At 48.1% G+C, this 25478-nt stretch overlaps 2 protein-coding genes across 9 annotated transcripts in view; one reads left to right on the top strand and one right to left on the bottom strand.

Annotated features, from left to right (window-relative positions):
• The window catches only part of RUFY1 (RUN and FYVE domain containing 1), a 62420-nt gene extending 54873 nt beyond the window's left edge, over positions 1-7547 (top strand). For both annotated transcript variants that reach the window (XM_044262592.1, XM_044262602.1), the window contains 5 exons: positions 345-474; positions 2515-2609; positions 4741-4789; positions 5873-5950; positions 7007-7547. In XM_044262592.1, the coding sequence (XP_044118527.1) occupies positions 345-474; positions 2515-2609; positions 4741-4789; positions 5873-5950; positions 7007-7150 (496 nt within the window). In that variant the 3' untranslated portion in view covers positions 7151-7547. The remainder of the gene's footprint in view (positions 1-344; positions 475-2514; positions 2610-4740; positions 4790-5872; positions 5951-7006) is intronic.
• Positions 7548-10005: 2458 nt separating this feature from the next.
• On the bottom strand, positions 10006-19183 carry HNRNPH1 (heterogeneous nuclear ribonucleoprotein H1). Of its 7 annotated transcripts, none has more exons than XM_044262566.1 (14): positions 19082-19183; positions 18471-18599; positions 17055-17210; positions 16700-16843; positions 15051-15189; positions 13933-14111; positions 13779-13850; positions 13589-13722; positions 13302-13437; positions 12827-12886; positions 12645-12734; positions 11887-11979; positions 11369-11418; positions 10680-10767 (listed from the first exon to the last, which is right to left on the bottom strand). In XM_044262566.1, exons 2-13 carry the CDS (start codon positions 18565-18567, stop codon positions 11369-11371), a joined length of 1350 nt encoding a protein of 449 aa, XP_044118501.1. In that variant the 5' UTR covers positions 18568-18599; positions 19082-19183; the 3' UTR covers positions 10680-10767. The 7 variants fall into 7 exon arrangements, with proteins under 7 accessions (XP_044118490.1, XP_044118495.1, XP_044118499.1 ...); XM_044262567.1 differs by having other exon boundaries at positions 12675-12734; XM_044262555.1 differs by lacking the exon at positions 11369-11418 and having other exon boundaries at positions 10006-10767.
• Between the last annotated feature and the right edge of the window lie 6295 nt (positions 19184-25478).

Genomic DNA, 25478 nt, shown 5'->3' with positions numbered 1-25478 from the left:
AAGACATTTTGCAGTCTCTCTCCTCAGGTCTCCAGCTTGGTAGAGGATCCCCCTGCTGTGGTCCTAAGTGTTTTGAGACCCTTCTCCTTTGTCTGCTCACGTGCTGTCGAGTGCATGCCCGCTGCTCCCCCTGATGGGGTCCTGGTCTTCCCTCTGGAGGGGCAGGTGGCCCTGCCAGAGAGGGAGCATGAGTTCCCTGCTCCCGTGACAGGTTTAGGTGCATGTGTGGCACTTCTGATTCCCGTCAATGCCCCATTTCCCGGGCAGAGAACTGGGTTGGACATTGTGCATTTTCCACACACCTCTCCCATTAAGACTAACTCGAGTTCATTTTGGGAAAACAGCTCGAGTCTAGAGAAAGAGTTGAAATCAGAAAAAGAACAGAGACAGGCTCTTCAGCGAGAATTACAGCAGGAGAAAGACACTTCTTCTCTACTCCGAGCAGAACTACAGCAAGTGGAAGGATTAAAAAAGGTAAGGCAGCTGTCGTGGGAGGGAAAGAGCTGCTGGCGTCTCCAGGAGCCCCGGGCCGCATGGAGGCCCCTCAGCACAGCCAAAGCCACCCTGTGGAGCCTCTGCTTAAGGCAGATGGTGTGTGCACACCAGCCACTCAGGGAGCAGTGCAATGGGGAGAATAAAACAGGGAGACACCCCGCAGTGGCGGCAGTGGCCCGGGAACCATGCCAGGGAGACCGAGTCGAGGGACGAGCTCTCCAGCTCTGCGGAGAGGCGAGCAAAGGATGGCTCAGGCAGACTGCAGGAAGCATGAGGGTCTGTCACGGTGAAGGAGCAAAGAGCAGGGCTGTGAGGCTGAGTCGTGGCAGACACAGGAGGAAGGCATTAGGAGCTGCCGCCTCGGGTGGGCAGACTGATCGCGGACCCCCGAAGACATGCAAAGGGATTTGGATCTTCTCCGGAACTCAGAAGGAAGCTGGCGGAGCCGGTTCATTTTAGGACGGTCCACCAGCTCCTGGGGATGGGGGCGGCTCACAAGAGGGGAGCAGTAAGCACGAGCGCTTTCCGAGTGCCAGTCCAAACCTTCCCTCAGAGTGGCTTGGCCACTCTGCCCAGGATCGGGTATCCTGGTTCCCGGAGCCATCCAGTCCTGGTCCTGGGCCACCCCTGGGAAGCCAAGTAAACCAAAAGCCTCCCTCTCCCCTAGACGAGACCCGAGTCTCGTCTCTCCCTGGAGTCACCTCAGTCCTCTGGGGAAGGCGAGGCCTGGAACCGGTGGCAAAGCTTCAGAGAGTGCAATGGGGTTGGGGACCCAGAGTGGCATCTTGGTCTGCTCGCAGAACAGGCCTCCCGGGGAACCCAGGCAGGCTACAAGGTCTCCCCTGAAGGCAGGAGGTGCCCACAGTGCTGGTGGGAGCCGGCTAAGGCCTGGGCTGCCCCGGGTGTGTCTGGCCTCCGCAGCTTCTCCCGGCAGGACCGGCACACGATCCACACACCTGTGGAGGCTCCTTGGAGATTACGTAGTGTTGAACATGGTGGTGGGTACTGTTGCGTGGTCTGAATGGGTGCACAAAGAGCCTTTGATCCCACATGATTAGACGTGTGGGAACATGTCTATTAGCCCCTCCCGGGGGAGCCCAGTGGGCCAGGGGTGGAGACCACTGGGGAGGGGAGACATTCCTCAAGAGGAATGTCAGTCTATGAGAGGGGAGGAAAAATGGAGGGCAGAAGAGGACTTCTACAAAGTTCTGCATCTTGCCGCCTTTATTCCACTTTAAAATTCCACTTTGGTCAACAAATTGAATTATACACACACACCCCACCCCGCCTCCGCCCTGAAGTACACACGAGAAACGACACATGTGACATGGTCAGGGTGCCCTTGTGCTCCTGTGTCTCCAGGCTCTGGGGCAGAAGGCTTACGGGGCAGTTGGGAGAGATGCGCCCACCACTCAGGCCTAAGCCCTGTTGCTACCCGTCATCAGCCCTAAACCCCAAATCACTGTCATGGGTCTTTGTCAGGGCCCTCGCCAGCTTGTGTTCTCAAGGGTCATTGGCCCCAGATTACAGTGTTTATCAGCATGCGAGCTTCACTTCCCACACACGCTCCTGGTCTCAGTGCATGAGCTCCCACATCCTGGCCTTCATCAGCCTCGTTCATTCATTCTCAAGAAGTTTCAGCCAGCCCTTTCCAAAACGTTTATTCAAATGAGCCTTCACCGTGCAGGTGTCCCCCACTTCCACATAAGGCTCTTCTGTGCGTGTTCTGAAGCTGTTCTCTGTTTACACAGCCTTTTAATAGCAACTCAGATGGGCAGGGGTTTTGTCGTCCTGTGCAGGTGACTGCTTTGCACGTAGCTGTTCTCCTGTCCCATGTCACTGTCCCTTCTGCAGGTGCCCATTCTGGAGAAACAGGCTAGTGAGAAGTAATCCATGAAATAACCCCAGCTTGAATGAGATTAACACAACAAAAACTGCTTTTTGCTCTTGAAAAACATTCTGACCTGCTTGTTGCTGCAATTACATGAGTGTGTCCGGCCTCTGGTTGGTTGATTTTAGGAGCTGCGGGAGCTCCAGGACGAGAAGGTGGAGTTACAGAAGGTTTGCGAGGAGCAGGAACAAGCCCTCCAGGAAATGGGCCTGCACCTCAGCCAGTAAGAAGCCCACCCCCCTCCCCTGCCACCTGCATCATGACCACGGGACCTGGCCCCTGCCCAGAATCACATCAGCCTGCCCAAACCAAGTTTTGCTGTCCGGGGTGGTGGGGGGTTGTGGTCAGGCAGGAGGCCGGCCAAGTGTTCAAGGGCCACGCCACGGGAAGTGAGGCCTTGGAGACACAGTGCCAGTTGAACTAATGAATTAGGAAGTCCCTTCTAGTGAGCCTTCCTGTTCACTAGATCAGCCTCTAGGACCTAGGCGAGTCGGGGGGGACGGCAGCAGGGTGCTCGCTGAGCCCACAGTCAGACGAGGGGGCTTCCACCTGCTGTAGTGGAAGTAGTCACCACCTCCCCTTCTGGATATTTGTGCCCACCAGCATCTGTCTGTCTATCCTGCTGGGTGCTGCTGAAGGAGCACAGACCTCGGTCCTTGTCTCTACTTTGACCTGACAGCCCTCCCCGGGGTTCCCGTCCTGCCAGGTTGCTCTGGCCAGTCCGATAGGTCACACTGCAGATTGTAGAATTTGCTCATTTGTTTGATGCTTGTGTTTTCAGAGCCACTGGGGAGCTTTATTCTCCTTAGGAGTTAGGAGTCCTGGTTGCAGAGGGACAGAGATCCAACTCAGACTGTCTCAAGGCAAAAAAAGCTATTGGGACTCAGTCTCTCCCTCCTCCTCTGCCGTCTTGTCTGTTGCTCCCTCACTGGTGGCTGGCCCCTAGCAGAGTCTGTTCTGTTCTGGCTTCTGCCCCAAACACAGTGACTGGAGAGATGGGGGTCCCGTGGGGCCTGTGACCAGAAGAGGTCCAGACACGGGACCCAACAGAGAAGTGGCTAGAAACACAATGCAGCAGCATGCATATCAGTCAGACTGGGCTGGGCTTATGTTGAGGACTGTGACGTGGGCGGGGATCCCCAACGGGCTTTCTTGGTGCTTCCTCCCTGCCTCCTGCTTTCTTCTCTCCATCTTGCAAGCCAGCACCAGGTGACAGAAGGACAGGGCTCTCCTCAGATCCCTCCACCAGCTAGACGCAGCTGCCCAGTTTCTCTCTCTGGGCAGCATCCAGATCCTTCCCAGGTTTTCTTCTCCAGGTACCTGCCTGCACATTCAGGCTGCCATCTCGACCTGGGGGTCCTCCAGTGTCTCCCCCCGGGCAGCTTCGAGTCCTGTCAGGCCGCAGGCCTGTCTCTGAGCTGCTTGGGGTGGACCAAAGGTCCCCATGCTCAGTTTCCCAGTCCTCACCTGGAAATCTCATCTGTGTCTCAGAGCCCTGCCACTTTGACCCTTCAGTTGATCCAGGGACAGTTTAGGCTGACATCACCCAGACTGCAAATAAATCAAGTTTTCATTTTCTCTGGTTTAATTCCGCCAGTGTAGACCATGCTCGGGCCTGTGTTCTAGGTGGACAAGTAAGGAATTGTTCTTCCCCTAACAAGAATGGAGCAAGAACAAGTGAGCCTGTCGTCAGAGCAGAACTGTTCTAGAAGGAGCAGTCAGCCCAAAAGGGGCCGGGGGAGCCCTGCAGATTCAGGTGCCTGCTGTAGGGGAGCCCCCGCAGCCCCTTTGGGCACATGTCCCACGCAGGAATGGTGGCCCAGAGAAGCCAGGAACCTGATTTTTAGGAAATTACTCCTAATATGTAAAGATTTTATTTAGCTATTTGACAGCAAAGGAGGGAACACAAGCAGAGGGATCGGCAGAGGGAGAGGGAGAAGCAGACTCTCCACTGAGCAGGGAGCCTGACACGGGGCTCCATCCCAGGACCTCGGGATCACGACCTAAGCCGAAGGCAGACACCTAACAAAGCCACCCAGGCATCCCTTCCAATTTTTAAATGGTTGTAACTACTTCAAAGTCTTTTTAAACCTTGCAGGCTCAACAGTCTGTCTTGGGACCCTGTTTGGTCCACAGGCTCCACCTCAGAGTACAGCAGACGTGAGCCAACATGATGAGGTGACTCTGCGATGGTAAAAGGCAGAAAGCATGTTCTGGAAGAGCTCCTGTGCAGGGCTGCTCTGTCCTGCTCCCGGTCACCCTCCCCAAGCCAGCTAGTCAGGCAGTGGCAGTGGGCTTGCCGATTTCGAGAGCCTCTCACAGCCATAAATCCTCTTTATCTTTTTTTTGATAAGGTCAAAGCTCAAGATGGAAGACATCAAAGAAGTGAACAAGGCGCTAAAGGTACTGGATTATTAACCCTGTCGGCCTCAGAACCCCTGCCCCGGGCTTAGAGAGCTCACGCTAATGCCCTGGGTGCCCAGGTTCTCCGGAGTCAGGGGAGGGTGTGCCTCAGAGGCATCCGAAAATGCTGCTCAGAGCCATGGGACCCGGGGACGGGTGACACTGACGGCGGCGGGGCCCAGCCGGGAGCCTTGGTGCTGATTCCGGCCTCTCGGCCCTAGTTGGGACAGTAGGCATAGGTCACAGGTGCCCAAGTGAAGGGAGCAAAAAGTGGCCGAAGAAACCCAGGGATTTTTAAGCAGGGAGCATGAGACCTCTCCCTGCAGGTGAGGGGCCCATTCGCGAGGGTGCCTGCCACCCAGGGAAAGCGGGAACATGTGGACTAGGTCACCCGGTGCGGGCGCCAGACTGGCCCGCTGGGGGTGCAAACAGGAGAGGAGGGGGTAGTTCAGAGAGGAGGGACAGCCACCTGCGACAGGAAAGTCCGCTCTCCGCTGGACTGGAGACCCTAGCACCCGCCCGGTCGGGGATGGTGGACTGTCCTAGCCACTTGCAGCGGCCTGGACGTGAACTTGGCTGCACTCACTTCCCCTGCCTTGTACCTGGAAAACTTGAACGGAACTGCTGTGAGCAGCATGTTTTCCATCCCTGCCCTGCCCGGATGTGTCAGACAGCGACAGCCAGCAGCACCACAGGGTGAGCTGTCGGGCTTTGCGCTGCAGCTTGTAAGGTCACTCTGTCACCAGGAAGGTGATGGCCACCAGATGCCAAGGAGCCAGAAAAGCTTATCAGGCCTTTGGCCCCTTTGGGCACCCAGTCTCTCCGGCTGAGTAAATGGCCCATCCTCTGTCCTTTAGAAAGCTCTCCAGAGCCTCCGGTCCCACCTCCCCACATTGTGCTGAGGGGTGGGGGCTTAGCATGTGGACCAGGGCCTCCCAGGCCCCCCCACCCCCGTATGCGATCTGCAGCACCAGAGCTCCAGCCCCTCCAAAGACCCTGATGATGGGCAATCAGAACATGGCTATGGGGCCATCAAGAGCCAAGCTGGAAAATGGAATTCTGTTGTGGTCTTTCCCCCCACAGGGCCATACCTGGCTGAAGGATGATGAAGCCACGCACTGTAAGCAGTGTGAAAAGGAGTTCTCCATCTCCCGGAGGAAGGTACATGGGGTGGCCCTGCACCAGCTCCCACACGGCCTCCCCTTCCACCCTTTCCCGTGGGACCAGGGCCACTGCATGACCATGGCACTCGCTGGTTTGCTGGCCCACATGGATGGCTTCCCAGCTTGTCCGTCCTTTCAAGGATGGGCAGATTTCTTTGGGAGTTGGAGCTGCTCACGTACAGAATATGAAGGTTCATTGTCAGCAACAGGACCAAAACTTGGTTAAATTAGGCAAAAACAATCCAGAGAGAACCTGTGGTTGACAGGTCTTGGGATAGGCATCCATGTGGCACCTAGAGCTCCCTGGCAACCTGGGCAGATCCCGTGCCCCAGGGCCTCGGCCTCTGCCTTCTGGTTCCAGAGCAGGAGGTCTTGCACCCGGCCTTGGGGCATTGATGGACCAGCTGGGCAGGACAGGAGCAGGACACGGATACCTAGCAAAATTGGAAACCTGTACAGCCCACAAAGTACCCTACCCCGCACCGTGTGGCTGTGCTTTCTCCCTGTCTGCGTCTCGTCAGGCCTCTCTGGAAAAGAAGGAAAACTCCGCTATCCTGGCCTGTGCCTCACAGAAGGTCCAGAGGTGGAAACCGCCTCCTGAGGCGGCCTCTGAGATCAGGCACGTGTGCCCAAGGCCTGCTGGAGGTTGGGGCCTCACAGTCCCCGCACCTGAATGTCCTGCCTGTTGGCTACTGGCCAGTTGGCAGAAGCTATGTGGATGCTTGCCTCCACCTGGTCTCTTCCATGCCCAAGGCTTCTGCACTGCCTGCACAAAACCAGCCTCGCCCAGCAGGAGGCACTGGCCACGGAAATTTGAGTTTCCAGCAGGCGCAGGGATGACAGGGAACGAAGCAGGGCTCTTCATGCAGCAGTTTGGGTAAGACGCATTTTAGGGCCTTAACCGCATGTCCTTTACCCACGCTCTACATGGAGGAGTTAAAGTCTAAAAGGACCCCTTCCCAATGGACCCCAGCTTCTTGGGGAAGGATTCTAAGGGTGTTAGGCAAACAGAGGCACCTGGCCCACTCTGACTGCCTTGTCTTGTGTCCTTCAGCACCACTGCCGCCACTGTGGCCACATCTTCTGCAACACGTGTTCCAGCAACGAGCTGGCCCTGCCCTCCTACCCCAGGCCCGTGCGCGTCTGCGACAGCTGCCACACCCTGCTTCTGCAGCGCTGCTCCTCCACTGGCTCCTGAGCGTAGGAGGGGTCCCCAGGAGCTGACGGGGACTGAGGGGGGTTGATCAAGTCTGCTGCCAGAGGGAATCGCAGGAAGGACTCCACTCCTCGCAGGGTCTGCCAGGGAGGCACGCACCCTTCCAGAACATCTGGATCGAAACTCTTCCTTCTCCCTTGGCCGCATCACCAGCTTTGGCTACCATGTAACTTCAGGATTTTGCTACTGTCATTTTTTCACTTTTCACACAGTGGAGTGGTTTTCCAGCAGTTGCACTAGTGTAGTGAGCACCCTGTGCCCCTCTTCCCACCCACCCCCCCACACTGTGCCTTCCCTGCTTCCAAGTCTGGCCATGTCACACCCTTGTGAATGCATCTCAAGATCTGCAATAAAATTCTTTATTTTTCACTCTGCTGCAGAAAATGTCAGTCTCTGCAGGAGGCCTCAGACCCACCCCATGTCCCCCATGTCAGGACAGGCCATTACCTCCACCAGTAGGCACAGAGGAAGTGAGCTTACCCCCACTTGGCTCAGAAGGTGTTCCTTTAGCCACAGGAAGCTGACCCAGAGGACGACAGAGCTTCGTCTAGCGCACTCCAGGTGGAGATACCTATGGGAAGCACCTGCCAGGCAGCCATTTTTCCAAGCAGTGCTGCAACAGGCACTGGTCAGCTGTGGAAACCGACTCCACGCATGCTCACCCCCACCTGATGGGTCCAGGTCTTGAATGTTCAGGCGAAGGAACCAAAACTAGTGCCATAGTGCTGTCCAGACTAGTCTGTCTGTCTGTGGAGCCTTGGTGAACTCCCCTTGCTCACTGCCGAGTGCCTCACCCCTTCGTGGGCTTTGACCCACCGCCTGGCTCAGGAAGGTTAGGTCCCAGGATCTGTAGGCCCAGCTCCAAAGCCATCTTCCTTCCGGGCTGGTTTCCCCATCGAAACAGGAAGAACATGGCATTAAGAGCAGCTGCCAGAGGCCCCCTCTCCCCTTCCGTCACTTCCTCTAAGCAGCTTTTTAAATCTCATCCAGGACCCAGCTTTTCCAAAAATGCTTCAACGTGCTGCTGCACTGCCCCCAGCCGGTCTAGCAGTAGAAGTCAGTACCTTGTTTTCAGTGCACCCAATTTGGATTCCAACTTGCTGGGGAGCCTTAGGCAGGTCACTTCACCTCTGGGCCTTAGCGCTCATCTGCACACAGAAAAGCAAGCAGGAGACACCTAACTCCTAGACTGTTCAACTCCGTAAGTGGGATGTTTCCACCACTGCACTCAGTGCTCAGTGCTCTTCCCTGTATCATAACCAGTTTTCTTTTCCCCTCCCTTCCCCACCCACAAGCAACAGATGGCCAACACGTATCCCTCTGCCACGAGGAACCAAGTATTTATTTAGCTGCTTGAAACAGAACTTTTCTCCTTACACATCAAACATGCCCCTGGACTTTGGAATCCTCAGGCTGTGGTCTGACAACACTTCTGAGTACCGACGAACCACAGATGGCCTGGGCAGTGCTGCTCAAGTGGGCATGCACAGGGCCATTACCCAGGGACAGGGATCACGTAGAACGTGAACTCCCAGCATCATCTGGAGGTTCTGGTCCCGGCTAGCAAGCACCCAGGAGGTTCTGAGACAGGTCCACAGAGCACGAGGTTCCGGTGCACCAGAATGGCCCAAGACTCACTCTGCAGAAGCCGCATGGTTCTGCTCTGTCTTCCTCCCCACGCATCTAGTTAAGTACCTTCTCTTCCACCAACAGGCCTTTTCTCAACACAGATATTAAAGAAGCTGAAGGACCCAGGGAAGGAACCCTCCTGGGGCCTTCTCAACATGCAACATGTGTCAGTTCCACAGACCCTGAGCAACGCTGCCAAGATCCCAGGGGCAGTTCTAGGTGGAGAAGACAGCTGAAGACCAAACGCTCAGATGTGCCTCCCAAAACAGGTGCTCTAAACCAGGACACATGCCAAATCTAACCCTCCTGTACCCCAGCCCCACTGCAGGCCTTTCCCCTCCACCACGCAGGAGAGCAGTGCCCCCAGGTCTGCAGGGCCCGTGGCACATGCTTCTGCAACACTGCCATGTACAGATGCGTAGAAATCTCACCCAAGATCAAAGGGGAGAATCTTCGAGTACTGTCCGAGTGAAAAACGGATTTAGATCCTCAATTTGGCTTATTAAGCTTCAGTCTTTAGTGGAAGATCTACTGAAGGGACTTTGGACCTTTTTAAAGGTGCTTAATGCCAGCTACTCAGAGGTCTACCAAAACAAATGGATTTCAATTACTGAATTCACCTAATCCTTGTTCAGAAATGCAACTTGGTAGTCTACCTCAGACGCTGTAAGGAATGAATTCTGCCCGAAGTAGACCTGTTCTTTAGTAAAAATAGGACCAAAAGACTCCATTTGAAAGCCATTTATAAGCTAGCTCCTAGAACCCTCCCCCATGCTCCATGTAAGCAAAACTTCAGAGGCACCACTGGAATGGGAAGATCACCTACCTAGTGAGTTCCCCCCACCTTGCCTCTGGCACTGCCTTCTCGGCCAGGCCTGCCACGGGCCTCTGGGGACATGCAGATCATGCAGTATAATAGTGCCACCTCTCCCTGGGTTTTGTGCAAGCGCTTAGCAGTCAAAAGGACTTTGGGTTAGGTCCTGTGCAGCCAGGCCAAACACACAGCCCTTCCACAAGGGCCCCTAAAATCTACGTTTACCTTCAGTCGCACTGGAGGGAAGAGGAGTCGGCCGACATCTACACAACAGCCTCGGCTGCCGAGCCTCTCTGCCACAGCCAGAGACGTGGGCCACTGTCACCTATGCCCCAGGCAGGAAGAGAGCACCAAGAAACAGTCCACATGACACTGAAGCACAGACAAGACAAAGTGCAGTTTTTAAAAGGAAGATTTATTTGACAAGTTTCACTTAGCGCAATACACCTAAAAGGAAATCACGATACAAGGAAAGGTTTAAATCAAGGCCTCAGAATTTCATACAAACACCAAGACCAAAATCCTAACGTATGGTGTTGCGTCTCAAAGTCCCCCATTAACTTAAAAAAAAAAAAAAAAAAAAAAAAAAAAAAAAAAACTTCAACTTACGTGCCTTAGAGGTTATTAAATGAAACTAGAATTAACAAACATGCCAAATGTGTTCACTTTTAATTGTAGACACAGCTCCTATATTGAGTTTTACAAAAAAAGCATGTCTTTCAACATGCATCCCAACAGTGTTCAATGTAATGTAGAAGAGCAACATTTAACATAATTCAACTGCTTTAACCTAAATACACTTGCTGCTTAAGTACATCCTACAATAGAACTAGAGAAAAAGCTGAAAATTGTTTAACAGTTATAGTTTACTCAGTTGTTACATCCTAGATGTGTTCAAAAATACTGAACCTTAACTCTTTTAAAACAATCCTGATTTCCACTTAGAGTAAGCATCAATCACAAGCTTGTATTGCAAAACTGTTAAACTTTGTTTCTTTTAAAAAAAACGGTGACCAAGAGTCAGTGATCAGGATCAGTTACATTCCCCATCCACCACTCATACTGGACATGCTAGACATCCCTCCCATTCCGTTCACGCCCACAGATGCTCGGCTTCCGCTACTGTAGTAGCTGCTGTTCACTGCTCCTTGGCTGCCTGCAGAGAGAGCAATGTGACAAGTCAGCAGAATCATCAGATCATCAGCCAAATAAAATATAGCATTCCAAGAAAAAGTTTAAAAAGTATACGAGTACAAATGGCTGCTGTCCAAGTGGCGAGAAGCATGTTTGGGAAAGGGGACTCCCGACTCCAAACAAGTCTCAATTAACCCCTTTTCTCTGCAGTACCAACTTGCCAGACTCTTGTGCTACCATTTAATTGGATGCTTCAGGATCAACATAGAAAATTAAGTTTAAAGGAAAACTAGTGTTTTTCAAAAATTGCAAAATTACTTCATGTTGTTTTTAAAGCTAAGCAAGGCATTTTAAAAAAAAATTTACCATAAACATTCACAATGTGTCCATCGAATGGCATATATATGAATAGGGAGGACAGGGGCAGTCTCTTGCTTTTCCTACTGATGGTGGGCAGGGAGTGAGACGACAAAAGTTGGGACTAAAGGCAACTCACTGTGCCCAAAATGGCAGCCTCCATGGAGTTAAGTCAGAGCCATTGACTGCTATAGAAATAGTGTTATTACAACATATCAGTATTTGCTATTGGGAATTTAAATTATATTTTTTGAGAAAATATTTACCTATGCAATGTTTGATTGAAAATCACTGGAGTTTTCCTGTAAAACTTGGTCTGCAAAAGGATTTTGTAGGGTAAGACTATAATACCAAAATCACCATTCTTTAGACCAATTGAAAAAAAAAAATAAAAATAAAAGCAATCCTAGGATAAAACTGACTAGTAAATACGGTCCTAAACCCAACCACCATTCTACTATTTAAAAGTCTCCCTCCATCTAAAATGGATTTAATGCTAATCAAAAGACAGAAAAAAAAAAAATCAACAGTTTAATTTTTTAATAAATGGAGGCAGATGTTTGCTGGCTCGACATTATTCCAAGTTGCAATGACTAATTTTAATATATAGAACACTTCCCCCTCCCAATGATTGGTGCTGAAAATTAAGCTATCAAGAACAAAAGTTAACATTTGGATCAAAAGCAAACATTAACCCAGTTTCGCCAAAAAGGTGCCTGCATATTCCCCAAACTAAAGAAACCTCCCTAAAACTTATTTCAAGTACATAAAAAAACACACTTACCATATCCACTCATGCTGCTCTGGCCACCATAGCCGCCTCCATAACCACCACTCAGCTGCTGACTGGCTGGGCCGCCGTAACTGGACTGGTTTGCTGTTAAGTTAAGAGAACATTAGGACCTTGTTCCATATGTAATGTGGTACCTGGTGGTACCGGGCTTGTTAATTCTAAATCTATGATTTTTCCAGTCTTGACCTGATATCACTACAACCCTCTGCCTCCTTCTGCCTATTGCCTACGACCAAACTACCTTTCTACCCATATGAACTAAACAAACATTTATAAACCAAAAGGCCAACAGTATGCACATCAGCAGGACTAAATCCACAATTCTCTTTAAGTAGAGGCATTTTGAGAACACCTTAGGATACTGCTTAAATGGATTTAGTGGGGTTTTCCCCCCATAATTTGATAGGTCATACACAGGCTATCACTGAATACCTAATTATGCCCAATTAACCATGCCCAAAACTTTACTGACCTTGTGCTTTTAACTAAATATTCATTTTAAACTTCTACTTCATACTTAAGACAATTCACTAGTTTCTGCAGTCCCCTCCCCCAAACTACTTAAAACTAGTTATCTAAACAGTTTTAACTGGAAAGAATTTAAATAAGCCAGACACAAAATTCAAATTGAAACCTCTTTGCTTAACTTAATTATGCTAAACTCATTAAAATATAAATTAACTTAACTTACATAATCGACTTATATAGATATAAACGTTTTGGTTTTTAAAAAAACTAACGATATTTACACAAGCCCATGCCTCCCATCATTTGGCTACCATAAGCACCACCGCTTGCTCCTGCTGTAGAATTCAAGAAGAGTTCTACATATCTGTGTTCTGAAATGAGAGAAAAGGCATACAAGGTTAGCTTAAAAAAAAGACACTAAAGTGATATTTACACAAACCCATGCCTCCTAGCATTTGGCTACCGTAAGCACCACCGCTTGCTCCTGCTGTAGAATTCAAGAAGAGTTCTACATATCTGTGTTCTGAAATGAGAAAAAAAAAAGTTTGAAAGTATTTGTTGGTGAAAGAGAAGAAGATAAGCACTTTAAGTTCTTAAACAATATGTGAATTTCAATACTTTTGGTAAAAAAAAAAAAAAAAGTTCTAGCTGCTTCTCAGCTGATTACACTGGTTTCAAAAACCAGCCTTCTGATATAAACATTCACATAAATTGCTTTAAGTTTGCCAATTAAGGATACACTTCAAAGACCAGGTTATCACAAACCCCTTTTCACAATCACACTAATTTCTAAAACCCACATGCTTTTTCAACACACACCAAAAAACTAATCCATTGTTGGAGAATGCATTTTTCTCATATATCCTTACATTTATCACAAACCTTGGTCCCTCAACCATCTGTTAGAGAGACCCCAAGATACTTAAAACCACACTTACGCATATTTGCTTTGTCTTTTGACATCGCTGCCACAGCATCTTCATGAGTCGCAAACTCGACATCTGCTTCACCAGTTACTCTGCCATCAGGACCAATTTCAATATGTACTCTCACAGGGTTGAGCGGTGAAAAAAACTAAACACAAGGTATTTCAGAGAACGAAGTCAAAGATCTACCATTACAAAAAAGCACAATTTATAACCAACTGTTTCACTTACTTAGATTAAGAACCACATTTTTACTGCTATCCTGAACCAGACAACTGGTAAATTTATCCTACACTTACATTATAAATGTCGTTCTCAGTAGCTCTGTAAGGTAATCCTCTCATGTGTACACAATGTCCTGTTGTGCTCTGGAAAGTAGAGCCACCATCCCCATATCTGTGATCAGACATTCCTGAAAAACAGTAATTGAGGTCTAGATTGACGAGAGTGTAAGCATCCTTCAGTTGAGAAATTCAATTCTTACCTTACCTCTTCCAAATCTATCCGACCCAAATCCATAGCCATCATTATAGCCATTATAATCATCATAGCCTCCATAACCTGAAAGACAGTAAGTACAATCAACCAAATGAAAACAGTTACAGGAGAACAGAGCTTATGATGCCTGCATGTCCTCACGTACCTCCACCATAAGCACCACGCCTCATCCGTTCAAAGCCAGCTCCTCTGCCAATGCTGTTATATCCTCTGCCAGCTCCAGGTCTGTCATAGGGACCTGGCCGCTGCATGGCCATAAGCTTTCGTGGTGGATCATAGTGAGTTCTAACTTCAGCTCGACTGCTCTTAAAGATTTCGATATACCTAAAGCATTGTTCATGAGGGAAGGGGATGGGGAAGGGAGAGAGAACATTAGTCCATTTCATACAGGTATTTAATTACACAAGAAAACAATGTAGTCATAGCCATGAAACTGACTAATATTTAAAGCCAGATTTCTTATATTTGCATAGGCAATGACCAGAAATTCACTCAATTGTAAGATTTAACGTAAAATTCATAGAGTAAAACTCACTCCTCGGAGGCAGAGAGCCCAACCTTAGGGGTAGAGAGGAGTACTAGAAATAAATGTCTTAGGAGGGAAAGAATTCCACTCAACTTTCAACATTTCAGGTCTTAAATCCATTGGCCGTATGTATAGCAAGTGGGCTAAAAAGCCAGCCTCCACCAACAGTCTAGCCCACACTACACATTTCCTTTCGCCAATAATACCCCAGGCCTATGCTTTTAGTAGGAATCAGCATAGGTAAGCGCATGCTTCAATGAAAAATAGTCACAAGCAAAGAGAATAAAACCTTTTGTGACAATTTCTTGAAAGCTATGCTTATTAATACATATGCAGAATATTTATACAGCAAGAAAAAGTTTGTTGCATTTCAACTTTAAAAACAAGATCAGAAAGTATCACATTTTCTTATGGTAATATTAATTTACTGGGTGGGTGTTATTACAGCTAAAGCCAGGTTTGCATTAACATTTGTTTAAAGCCATAGTCTCTCAACTCTACTGTTTAGAATTAGGAATCTTGCAATATTGTCAGGGAGATCAAATTAACTGGGGACAATTTTAAAACCTAAACTTTCATCTCAATGCATTATGGGACTTTACACAGGAAATTTGAAAATTGTGGCAAAATATTAATTGGGACTAGAAAATAGATTTCTTCCTTCTAAGCAGAGAGAATATGGATTTAACTGTTTACCATAAGAAAAGTGACAAATCCAACCAACCATCCATCCCCACCTGTGCCCTATTCTTTCCTTGTGTTTCTTTAGAGCCTTTTCAGCTATTTCCTGTGAAGCAAACTGCACGAAGGCCTCCCCCGTACTCCTCCCCTGGAAGTCCACCGGCAATGTTATCCCATTTGGCACGATTTCCAACCCTTCAACCCAAGGACAAATAACCCCAGTAGGGGGGCAATATTAACATCACAAGCCCAGAAATGATTCTTCTTATAGCTTTAAATAAACCAGAATTTTAACTTTAGGCGAATGGTATGTTTTCAACAAGTACTCTTTACAAATGCATTGTAGTAATATGAAGTTCCATTATTACAAAGTATAACTCAATTCTTAAAACACCCCATGGCATAGTATGTAAAAACAAACAAAAAAAAACAAACAAAAAACACTTGAAACACAGGATGCATTAAGAATTCAACAATTAACACTCTAATCTATGCAAAATAATGTTGAGAATTACACAAGAATTTAATCAAGTTTCAAGCATTAAAATACAACAGTTACTAAACTTAAAACACACCTTTTACCTCATTTTATATTTCAATGTTTTAAGTTAGTGGAACTTCAACTTTTAAAAAAAATTACACATTTAAACATTTTATATACAAATTGAAACATTGCTTTAAGTCATATAATTGACAAACATACAATCTAAACTTTTCAACAAACAACTGATCTACACAGCACAATCATGCACTCTTATGCTCTAACAGTAGTTATGATTCACTTCTGGAAATTCCGTCTATGAAAAATCCTTTCCGTGGATACATTCCCAAGCTTACAAAAAGGGCTTAAAGCACTTTCCTAGAAGATATGAAATTATGTTCATATTTAACGTTGACAGATAGCATTCAATTCTCACCAATTTAGACAAAAACAATCAGAACAGACTTGATTTCAAAAATTCTGGCAAAATATTAGGACTTGATACGTATCTAAGATTTTATCACATACTACACTGAACCATGAAAGGATTTGTTCTTAATTCCACTTTATCACATTAATATAGTTACTTAAAATAAGATTTAACATTCTGCTAAACATGCAATTTTATCAGCTCTTCAGCATAAAAACATTCAAATACTTTAGGCCCAGAATAATTTCAAAACACTTAATGTATTTCAGATACTTAGACTATATTCAAACTACTCCTACATTAGACTGATTTTAGTAAGTTCATATAATTCCCTGTCTAAACCAATCCTAAGTTTTTTTTCTCCCACAAAGAGAATCAGACCATTAGAGACATTTCTGGGCCCATGACCCAACGTGTCTTAAGACACAGGCACTTGCCAGAAGTAACAACCTGATACTAATCTAACGTTAAGGGATCTTACCTTTACCTTGAAGTACCTTGCTGAACAGCATTGTGAGGAAAGTAGTTAAGCTGTTGAGGACAATCCTCAAAGATCTACTCTGAACTACAAACACTAAATACAAGCAAAGTTAGCATTTTGGAAGTACTTAATTTCCACCTTTAAGATGGGCTTAAATTATTTGAAGGTCTCCAGGAAGAAGAAAACATTTAATTCATCTGCATATACTCATACCTGTTTAAGTATCTAAGCTAATGGACTTTAAGTCTATTAAATCACATGTTGCCAGAAGCTAGCCAGAACTCACTGCTCAGCATCAAACACAACTACATACCTGAGAAGAACTGAACAATTTCTTCCTTGCTACATCCAAAGGGGAGTCCTCTAAGCCGTACAAAGCCATCATTGGCCGTGTCGGGACTATTTGGACCAGTATGCTTCAACACCCAATCCATTTCAACGTTGTTTGACTTGAATACTGAAAAAGGTGCTTAGAATTAGTCAATTTTGGAAAGTTAGAGAAAAAAGTTCAGACTTCCTGGGTCTTTAGATAATCTAGGAAGAGCTGCCATAAACTCCCTTAGCTGACCATTTCCATGCGGTCAAATACCTAAAATTCAGAAGGGGTAAGATAGAGCTCTATGTGTTTAATATTTTATTTACTGTTACTAGGGCAACATAAATCAAACCTTCAACATATCTGTGTCCCATAGTTTCTCTGTCTTTTTTCAGGGCCAATTTGACTTCATCTTCTGATTCAAGTTCAACAAAAGCCTCGCCACTCGGTCTGCCTTCTCTGGTGTAGATGAAACGAATACCTTGAGCCCCATTTTGAATTTTGCAGTCTGGAAAGAAAACAACCGTTAATACAGAATTTAAAACTAAAAAACCACCTCTGGGTGATACAGATGAAACGCCTGTTCACCTCCCTGCTACAAAGCAAGCTACCACAAAGCCTAGACTGACTGTAGTACCAACTCCCAGGGCCCCTGTCCAGTACTTAAACACTTATCTTCCCCCAAACATTTATTCCCTGGACACCTTCCCATTGTATTGGATTTTCTTCACGCAATTTCTTATCAAAGTTATCTCCAAGTCCTCTCCATTGAACATCCAAGTCTGAATTTCATTTTGTGCCATTTTCTGAGTCTGGATTCAAGTTTTGGTCTGGGGCACTTGATGGTTTTACCTTACTAGCAGCAACATACAATCTCTCCTGCAAATCCAAATTACAGGGCCCATACTCACCTAAAAGGGGATCAATGTTAGCAAGCTAAAATGCTCCAAGCTGCACAGCTGAAGCCAAACCCAGTCTTGCTCACTGCAAGGTGGCTTCCAGTGTACCTGGTTCTCGTTTTACAGGTCGTTTTCTGTTACCAACGCTAAAGTCAGATTGTAAGTCAATCCTACAAGTGGTTTCCAAAACCACTAAGTTTCTACCAAATATAGCTGTATCAATCTAAACCCACACTAACAATGCGGACAAGGACATTTTGGTAAAAATTATTCAGGAAACCTGCACACTGGAAAGAAGCTACGTAGACAAGTGAACTTCCCTGGGCTGCAGTGTCCTCAACTGTGAGCCAGATCAAGAACTAGTGGAGCAAGAACTCTTCACAATTACCCTATCTGGATCAGGAAAATTTTTTGAAATTAGTAACATTTCAACTTTCTGAAGTCAAAAGCCCCGCTTCGGGTACATACCGAAATTGGAAAGTTGCTGTACTTTAAGGATTCGCAAAAGGTTATTAGCATTGTCTGCCCAGTTAACTGGACAATTTTCCCAAGATGGAGAAAAATCCCATTTATCCTTCAGAAAAGACAGCCGTAGGAAGACGGGGTGCTTACGGGTAGGCAAAGAGGACAAAAAATCCGCCGGAGAGGCCGCACTCCCCCCACCCCCAACAGGGCTCGGAGGGCGGGCGGGGCTTTCGCAATTTCCATTGCGTAACAGCGGTCGGCCAGGCGCGAGCCACCCAGCGGGAACGTCTGCCGCCCGCGCCCCGCCAGGGGGCGCCCCGAGCCCGGCCCGCCCGCCCCCCGGCCCTACCGCCCGCCCGCCGGCCGGCTCCGGCAGCGAACTCCCGCCTCCGCTTCAAACTCACCAGAGAAAAAACGCTGCACTTCATCTGCCGAGCAAGACCAGGGCAAGCCCCGGACCTTCACCACGAATCCCTCTCCGCCTTCGGTGCCCAACATCATCGTCTCCTAATGCGTCCTGGCGTCCACACAAACTGCAAGGCGGGGGACGAGCGTCAGACCGGGAAATGGGGCAAAATAGACTGGCCCCCGCCCTCGAGCCGCCCGCCCGCCCGCGGGGACGGCGAAGCCCCGAGCCCGTGCGAACGCCCGAACCACGGCGATACCAACACTCAACACCCCTCCGGCCAGCGGCCGGGCCCCCGAGGCCACTCTGGACACCAGGGGCCGCTGCCCCAAGCCGAGGGGGCCCTGGCCTAGCGCCAGCGTGGAGGCAAGGAAATGGCGGCGGCCGCTTCCGCTCCGCCTCCTCCGACATCTCACACAATAGAGTCGACGCGGCCTGCAGGCCTCGGCGGCCCCGCCGCTACTCAGCCTGCTCTTCCTGGCTCCAAGCGGCAGCCCGCACCTTGCCAGGGCCCCCCAGGCTCTACAGAGTTCTGGGGGCAGGCAATCCTCGCAAAAATGGCACCCTTAGGGGCCCCTGGGCGGCAAACACAGAGCTACAAACACTTACCTGAACACACGACTTCGGCGTGGCTGAGAAGAAATGGCCAACAAGCGCCTGCGCAACCTAAATAAGGCCCTTTGAACAAGCTCTGCGCACGCGCAGCTAGGTGCCCGCACCGCCCCCTTGAGTCACGCAGAGCTGAGACGCATGCGTAATTTCAGGAGCCGGGCCCCTCCAGCCGGCGCACTATTTTGCACATGCGTTTTGGGCTCATTCCCCTCCCACCTTTATAAACCCCGCTGGGCCTTTTTGCGCCTGCGCCAACCCGCGATTATTGAACTTGGAGCCTCCGCGGTTTAGGATTTAGTTTCATGCGCATGCGTCTTCTTTCAAAACCGTTCTGTCGCCTTACCCGCCAGAGTGGGGGAGGGGAATGGCGGCAATCAATTCCCCGCGGCGGCCGTATGTAAGGCAGTCCCGAGCTCTGGGTTGTGGTGAGGAGGACGTGTTCCCGCGCCTACCCTAGCCCATTACCCGCGCTTTGGGCGGACCTGAAGAGACAGCCGCTCCCGGCCCTGGCGCCGCCTGTACCCCATTTTTCCGCAGAGCCAGCCCCTGACCACTTGGGCCTCTCCGGGGGGGGGGGGCTGCAACACCAGGAGCACGTCCGAGCCGCGTATGCCTCCACTCCCCTTACCTGCCACCGTCGGGCCTGGGGCCCGGACCCGCGCGGGGTCCCCGTGCCTCAGTCCTGTACCCCGCTTTTGCCCTAACGAACTCGCACCCCGCGACTCCCGCTGCGGCGCCCCGGGGTAGGCTGGCCCTGAATGCCGCGGGGCGCTGGCACGAGAAGGGGTGGCCGGATGCCGCGTCCCGCTGCGCCTCGTGAGCGCCAGACTCCGCTCGCCGCAGCGGGTTCCCGCTCAATTCTTCCGAGTCGAACTCGGTACCGCCCGGTCCGTTTCCCGGGCGGAGACACTGGGAGGATGACCCCGGGTCTCCTCGTGTGCGCAAGTGGCACAAGATGAGTGAGGTTCGCGAGTCCCACCAGCACTGCGGAAAAACGACCCGCCTGTCCTCTCCCGCTCAGGCCTGATGGACATGGGCCCTAAAACAGCTTAACAATAAGGTAGCGTGGGACAGTTCTCGAGGGTCTCTCTGAATGCCGCCATGGAAACTTCCAGGCGCCGCGTGTCCCTACCGAAGTGCAACGGTCTGGAGTCCGAAAACAGTTCTGATGTCGGGGGAATAAAAAGGGATGATGATCCAAGATAGGATCCCAGAGGTAGGGAAGGGCCCGATCTTGAAAAGCTTTTCACCAGCTATTTAGGTCTGGGCAAGGGTGTTAACTCCCAAATGCAAAGGAGCACTAGGAGCTATTTGTAAAGGAACAGGCAGGGTTAATCATGCTGCCTGCCCTCGGATGAAAACAGAGCTAGAAGAAATCACCATGATATGGGACTCCCGAATCCCAAGCAGACTGCTTTGAGCTAGGACCCCAGCACGGATCGCTGCGTGATTCAAAAGTAAGGACAACACTTTTTGCTCCTGGATGGTCTCTCCAGGATATCACAAAGACACCTCCCAGAAGTTTCTTCTTCTTCTAATTTTTTGTTTTAATGAGGTATAATTAACATCCGGACGTGTCTTCTTAATAGGTCATAGCTCTTGAGAGTTCTGGTCTTAACTAAATGACCAAGGAATACTGGCTCGTGATCAGAGGAGGAAAAACCCTGACCCCCTTGGTAATGCATTAGAAAATCATGTTTTGACCTTTTAACAATATGGCCACACTCCTAAAATGGTATTTATCCTATTTTTTTATATAGTTTCGTGGGATTTTCTTCCATATAATGAGAATGGGGGCACCTGGCTGACTCAGTTGGTGGAGCATGTGAGTCTTGATCTTGGGCTTGTGGGTTTGAGCCCCACGTTGAGTTTAGAGATTACTTTAAAAACAAAAATCCTTGGGGTGCCTGGGTGGCTCAGGTCATGATCTCAGGGTCCTGGGATTGAGCCTTGCATCCGGCTCTTTTCTCAGCAGGCAGCCTGCGTCCTCCCTTGCTCTCTGCCTGCCTCTCTGCCTACTTGTGATCTCTCTGTCAAATAAATAATCTTTTTTTTTAAAATCCTTTAAAAAATGTAATTCTATGATTATCATAGAAAGGCTAGATCAAAGAAAAAGGCAAGATCATTTCTTAGGATAAATTTGCAGATATAAATTACTCAATAAAAAGGAACTAAGTCTTTTTGAAGGCCACTAACAAAGGTTACAGCACTTCACAACCCTCTCTGTGGTGTGTGAGGGTTCCATATCCCTTCTTTTACTGGTACTAAAATTTTCCTTTCCACTAATCTTTGCTAATGTGTTAAGCCACATCTCTAACTGGCATCTGCTTGAGTCCTAGCGAGGTAGAATAAATGTTAAACATGTATAGCCAACTCCCTGATATATAGACTGTCAGTTTGACTTCTTTTTTTTTTTTTTAAGATTACTTATTTATTTGACAGAGATCACAAGTAGGCAGAGAGGCAGGCAGGGGTTGGGGAGCAGCCTCCCCGCTGAGCAGAGAGCCCTATGCAGGGCTTGATCCCAGGACCCTGGGATCATGAACTGAGGGGGAGGCAGAGGCTTTAACCCACTGAGCCACCCAGGCACCCCTCAGTTTGACTTCTTTAGTGATCCTTTGGATTTTATTAAGTCTATCAGCCCTCAGCCACAGCTGCCCCAAATATTTTTCTGTTTGCTTCAGAAAAACAGAATAAAACCTGTTTTTCTTCTACCTTCTAGAAGATTCTATCTTCTACCTATTTTAATTATTTTTTTGAGACTTACTTATTCTAGAGATAAGGCATGAGTAAGGGGGCAGAGAGAGTGGGAAAAGGAATCTCAAGCAGACTCTGATGAGCAGAGCTGACTTGGGTCTCAATCTCATGATCCTGACTAAGATCATGACCTGAGCTGAAACCATGAGTTGGACAATTAACCAACTTCACCACCCAGGAGCCCCTGTTTTAATATTTAGAAACAAGGACGTTTTTAATTTTGATGAAGTCAAAGCCATGGATACTTTTTTTACCTTTTCTATTTTACTTTCTTTTATCTTTTTTCTTTAAATGTGACAGCTACATAATCTTTTTTAAAAGATTTTATTTATTATTCATTTGGGGGGACATAGAAAGAGAGAGAGAGAGAGAATCCCAAGCGGACTCTGCACTGAGCTAGGAGCCCAGCACAAGGCTCAATCCCACAACCCTGAGATCTTGCCCTGAGCTGAAATCAAGAGTTGGACACATAACCTGCTGAGCCACCCAGGTGCACTGACATTTAGTTAATCTTTATTGACCTTAACGAGGAACAAAATGTGTCGAAGTTCTGGATGAAAGCAGTCTTTCTCTCCTTTCCCCCCCCCTCCAAGTACTCTCTTTGATCTTTAAGCTTAGAAAGCCATTTCCTATGCAGAGATAAAGGATGTATTTATTCATCTCTTTCATCAATTTTAAAATAACATTTCTTCACAGTTTATCCTCTCTAAAATAGGGATGTGTCTTAAAAACCAGTGGCATGTTTTAATTGGCAGCATTTACCAAAATAATGCCTTAAAATTGGTGACATTTTAGTTTTGATGCAAACTGGTATATTCCACTTTTTAATTTTTGTGATGACACATTGTGGGCCATTAAAATTATGTTTTAGGGGTGTCTGGGTGGCTCAGCAGGTTAGGCCCTACCTTCTGCTCAGGTCATGATCCCTGGGTGGTGATCCCAGTGTCCTGGGATTGAGTCTCAAGTTGGGGTTCCTGCTCAGCAAGGAGCCTGCTTCTCCCTCTCCTTCTTCTACCCACCTTGATTGTGTACTCCCTCTCTCTCTCTCTCTCAAATAATACAATCTTTTAAAAAAAATAATAAAATTATGTACTTATAGATTTTTTTGCTATTGTAAAGTGATGTTTGTGATATAACTATGTGGGGAAAGGAGAAAACAATATTAACAAGTAGTATATAGACCATGTACAACTATCCTAATGTTACAATAAAACACCGTGACCACAGAAATACGAATAGAATGACAATCCAAAACCTTTTGCCACTGACTTTCAAAATAATCAATGTTAAAAAGAGTATTAAAGAGCTGGAAAGAATGCACGCAGGTGACATACACATACTTCGCCACCCAGGGGCCCACATGCATTGCATTGAGGTTGGAATGTAAATTGGTACAGTCTTTCTGGAGGGCTATCAGCAATATATTGTATATTCAAAATCTTAAAAATATACATCCCTTTTGGGGCACTTGGGTGGCTCAGTGGGTTAAGCCTCTGCCTTCAGTTGAGGTCATGATCTCAGGGTCCTGGGATGGAGCCCACATCAGACTCCCTGCTCAGCAGAGGACCTGCTTCCCTCTCCCCCTCTGTCTGCCTCTTTGCCTACTTGTGTTCTCTCTCTCTCTCTGTCAAATAAATAAAATCTTTTTAAATATATATGTATATATATATGTCCCTTTTGAGGGACACATCGCTGGCTCAGTCAGTAGAGCATGGGACCCTTGATCTTGGCGTGGTGAGTTTGAGCCCAGTGTTGGGCCTAGAGCTTGCTTTACTTTTTTTTTTAAATATTTTATTTATCTGTCAGCAGGATCACACAAGCAGGGTGAGCAGGGGGCGAGGGAGAAAGACACTCCCCACGCTGCAAGGAGCCCAATGCAGGATTTGATCCCAGGACCCTAAAATCATGACCTGAGAGAAAGGCAGATGCTCAACAAAATGAGCCACCCAGGCACCCCCGAAGAGCTTCCTTAAAAAAAAAATTACAAGAATGTTCATTGTAGCATGAAATAGGGAAATCTTAGGAAACAATTTAAATGGCTATTGTAGGGAATAAACTGTGGTACAGCTTTACTCTGCATTCTCGCCTGGGGTGATGTTTCCTCTGCAGGGGGCAAAAACTGGTTCTGGAGTTTGGGGGGGGGTGCTAATAACATTTGCACTATTACAATGGTTTATGGCCACCTAGAAAGAGATCTATGCTGTTAACATTTCATATGGGGAAGCATTAGGGGGGAAAACTGTCCAAAAAGTCTCCCTTGGGTAGCAACCATGAAAAAAATTTTTTTCAGAAAAACTGATCTGTATAATGGAATACTCCATGAAAGATCCCCCCGGGGCTCCAAGCACCCCGGAATGGACCCCTTCTCAGGAGGAGACCCCCGGACCCAAAAACCAAGCCGAGTCCACTGATCAGATGCAAACAGCACGAGGTTTATTGAGTTGACACAGGTACCTGCGGGCGATCAAGTCTTAGGAAGACTCGCGGGCCAGCCCTTTGTTCAGGGCCTTTTTATGGGGTTTGGGGAAGCAAAAGCATACGTACAGAAGCAGAAACATAGTTACAAGGTTCTTATTGGCTGGTTTGAATGTAAGGCATACTCGGTGTTTGTAGATTGGCTTTGAAGGACCCCGGCGCACGAAGAGAAAGGTGGGGAGGGGGAGTGAGGAGGGGGAGTTGGACCTTATTACTCAGCAGAGAAACATCCTGCCTACGTGACTAGGCCCACGTACCTAGGCGACCCCCTTGCCTATGTGACTATGCGCATAAAGTATCCTGTTGAAACAGGAGACCAGTATCACCCCCTAAAAGCCAAGTGGTTACAGAAAGGCAAGGGAGTGGTTAAACAATTAACTGGGGGAGGGGTCTAACAGGGGAAGGGCGAGCGATTACAGAAAAGCCAAGAAGCAGTTAGTTAATCAATGGCTGGGGGGGGGGTGTCTATATGCGGAGTCTTTCACCATAGTTATTAAAAATGGTGGGGGCGCTGGGTGGCTCAGTTGGTTAAGCCTCCAAATGTGACTGTTGATTTCTGCTCAGGTCATGCTCTGGGGTCATGATCATTTGGTTGTGGGATCTAGCACCACCCCACGCCGCCAAATCCGGCTGGGTGCTCAGCGGGAAGTCGGCTTGAGGTTCTCTCTCTCCCTCTGCCTCTCCCCGCTGCTCTCTCTTTCACAAAATAAGTAAAATTTTTAAAAATTTAACAGTCATAATAATATGATGGTGATGTAGGGGTATATTTTTGAAAAGCCGTTTACAATATTCGTTGAGTGAAACACAATTCATGGAACAATAATCGTATGGCTCAGTTTTTCTGGAATATGCATAATCACACACGTATAAATCCGAAACGCTCACAGGGTCTTTAGATGGCGCGGGCCTGGGTGAATGGCCCTGTTTTGTTTTGTTTCTCGGTATTTCCCACCGTTTTAATGCTCAACACCTGTTACTTGTGGCTAGAGCACTTCACAGTCCAATGCGTGGTAAGACAGAACGTCGGGGCAGGAGCTTCTCCCCGTCCTCGCAGCAGCTCAGCACCAGCAGCCTCCTGAACGGGCCCGGGGGCGGGCACCCGGTTTCGGAGAAGGAGACTGAACGTCGCGGCGGCCCAGTGGTTGGAGCCCGGGACTCGGCG

Source organism: Neovison vison, chromosome 1 (genome assembly GCF_020171115.1).
Source record: "Neovison vison isolate M4711 chromosome 1, ASM_NN_V1, whole genome shotgun sequence".
Classification (NCBI taxonomy): Eukaryota; Metazoa; Chordata; class Mammalia; order Carnivora; family Mustelidae; genus Neogale; species Neogale vison.
The sequence above is the reverse complement of the archived record's forward strand: the minus strand, read 5'-3'. Positions and strand labels throughout refer to the sequence as shown.

Excerpts from the sequence above, each read along its gene's own strand:
- HNRNPH1 (XM_044262555.1), bottom strand. The coding sequence starts at position 18,567 with ATGATGTTGGGCACCGAAGGCGGAGAGGGATTCGTGGTGAAGGTCCGG. Across the intron at positions 16,844-17,054 it reads GGGACACAGATATGTTGAAG|TATTCAAGTCAAACAACGTT; the intron begins GTTTGATTTATG and ends CACCTTTTTCAG. Across the intron at positions 14,112-15,050 it reads AAGGAAAGAATAGGGCACAG|GTATATCGAAATCTTTAAGA; the intron begins GTGGGGATGGAT and ends ACAATGCTTTAG.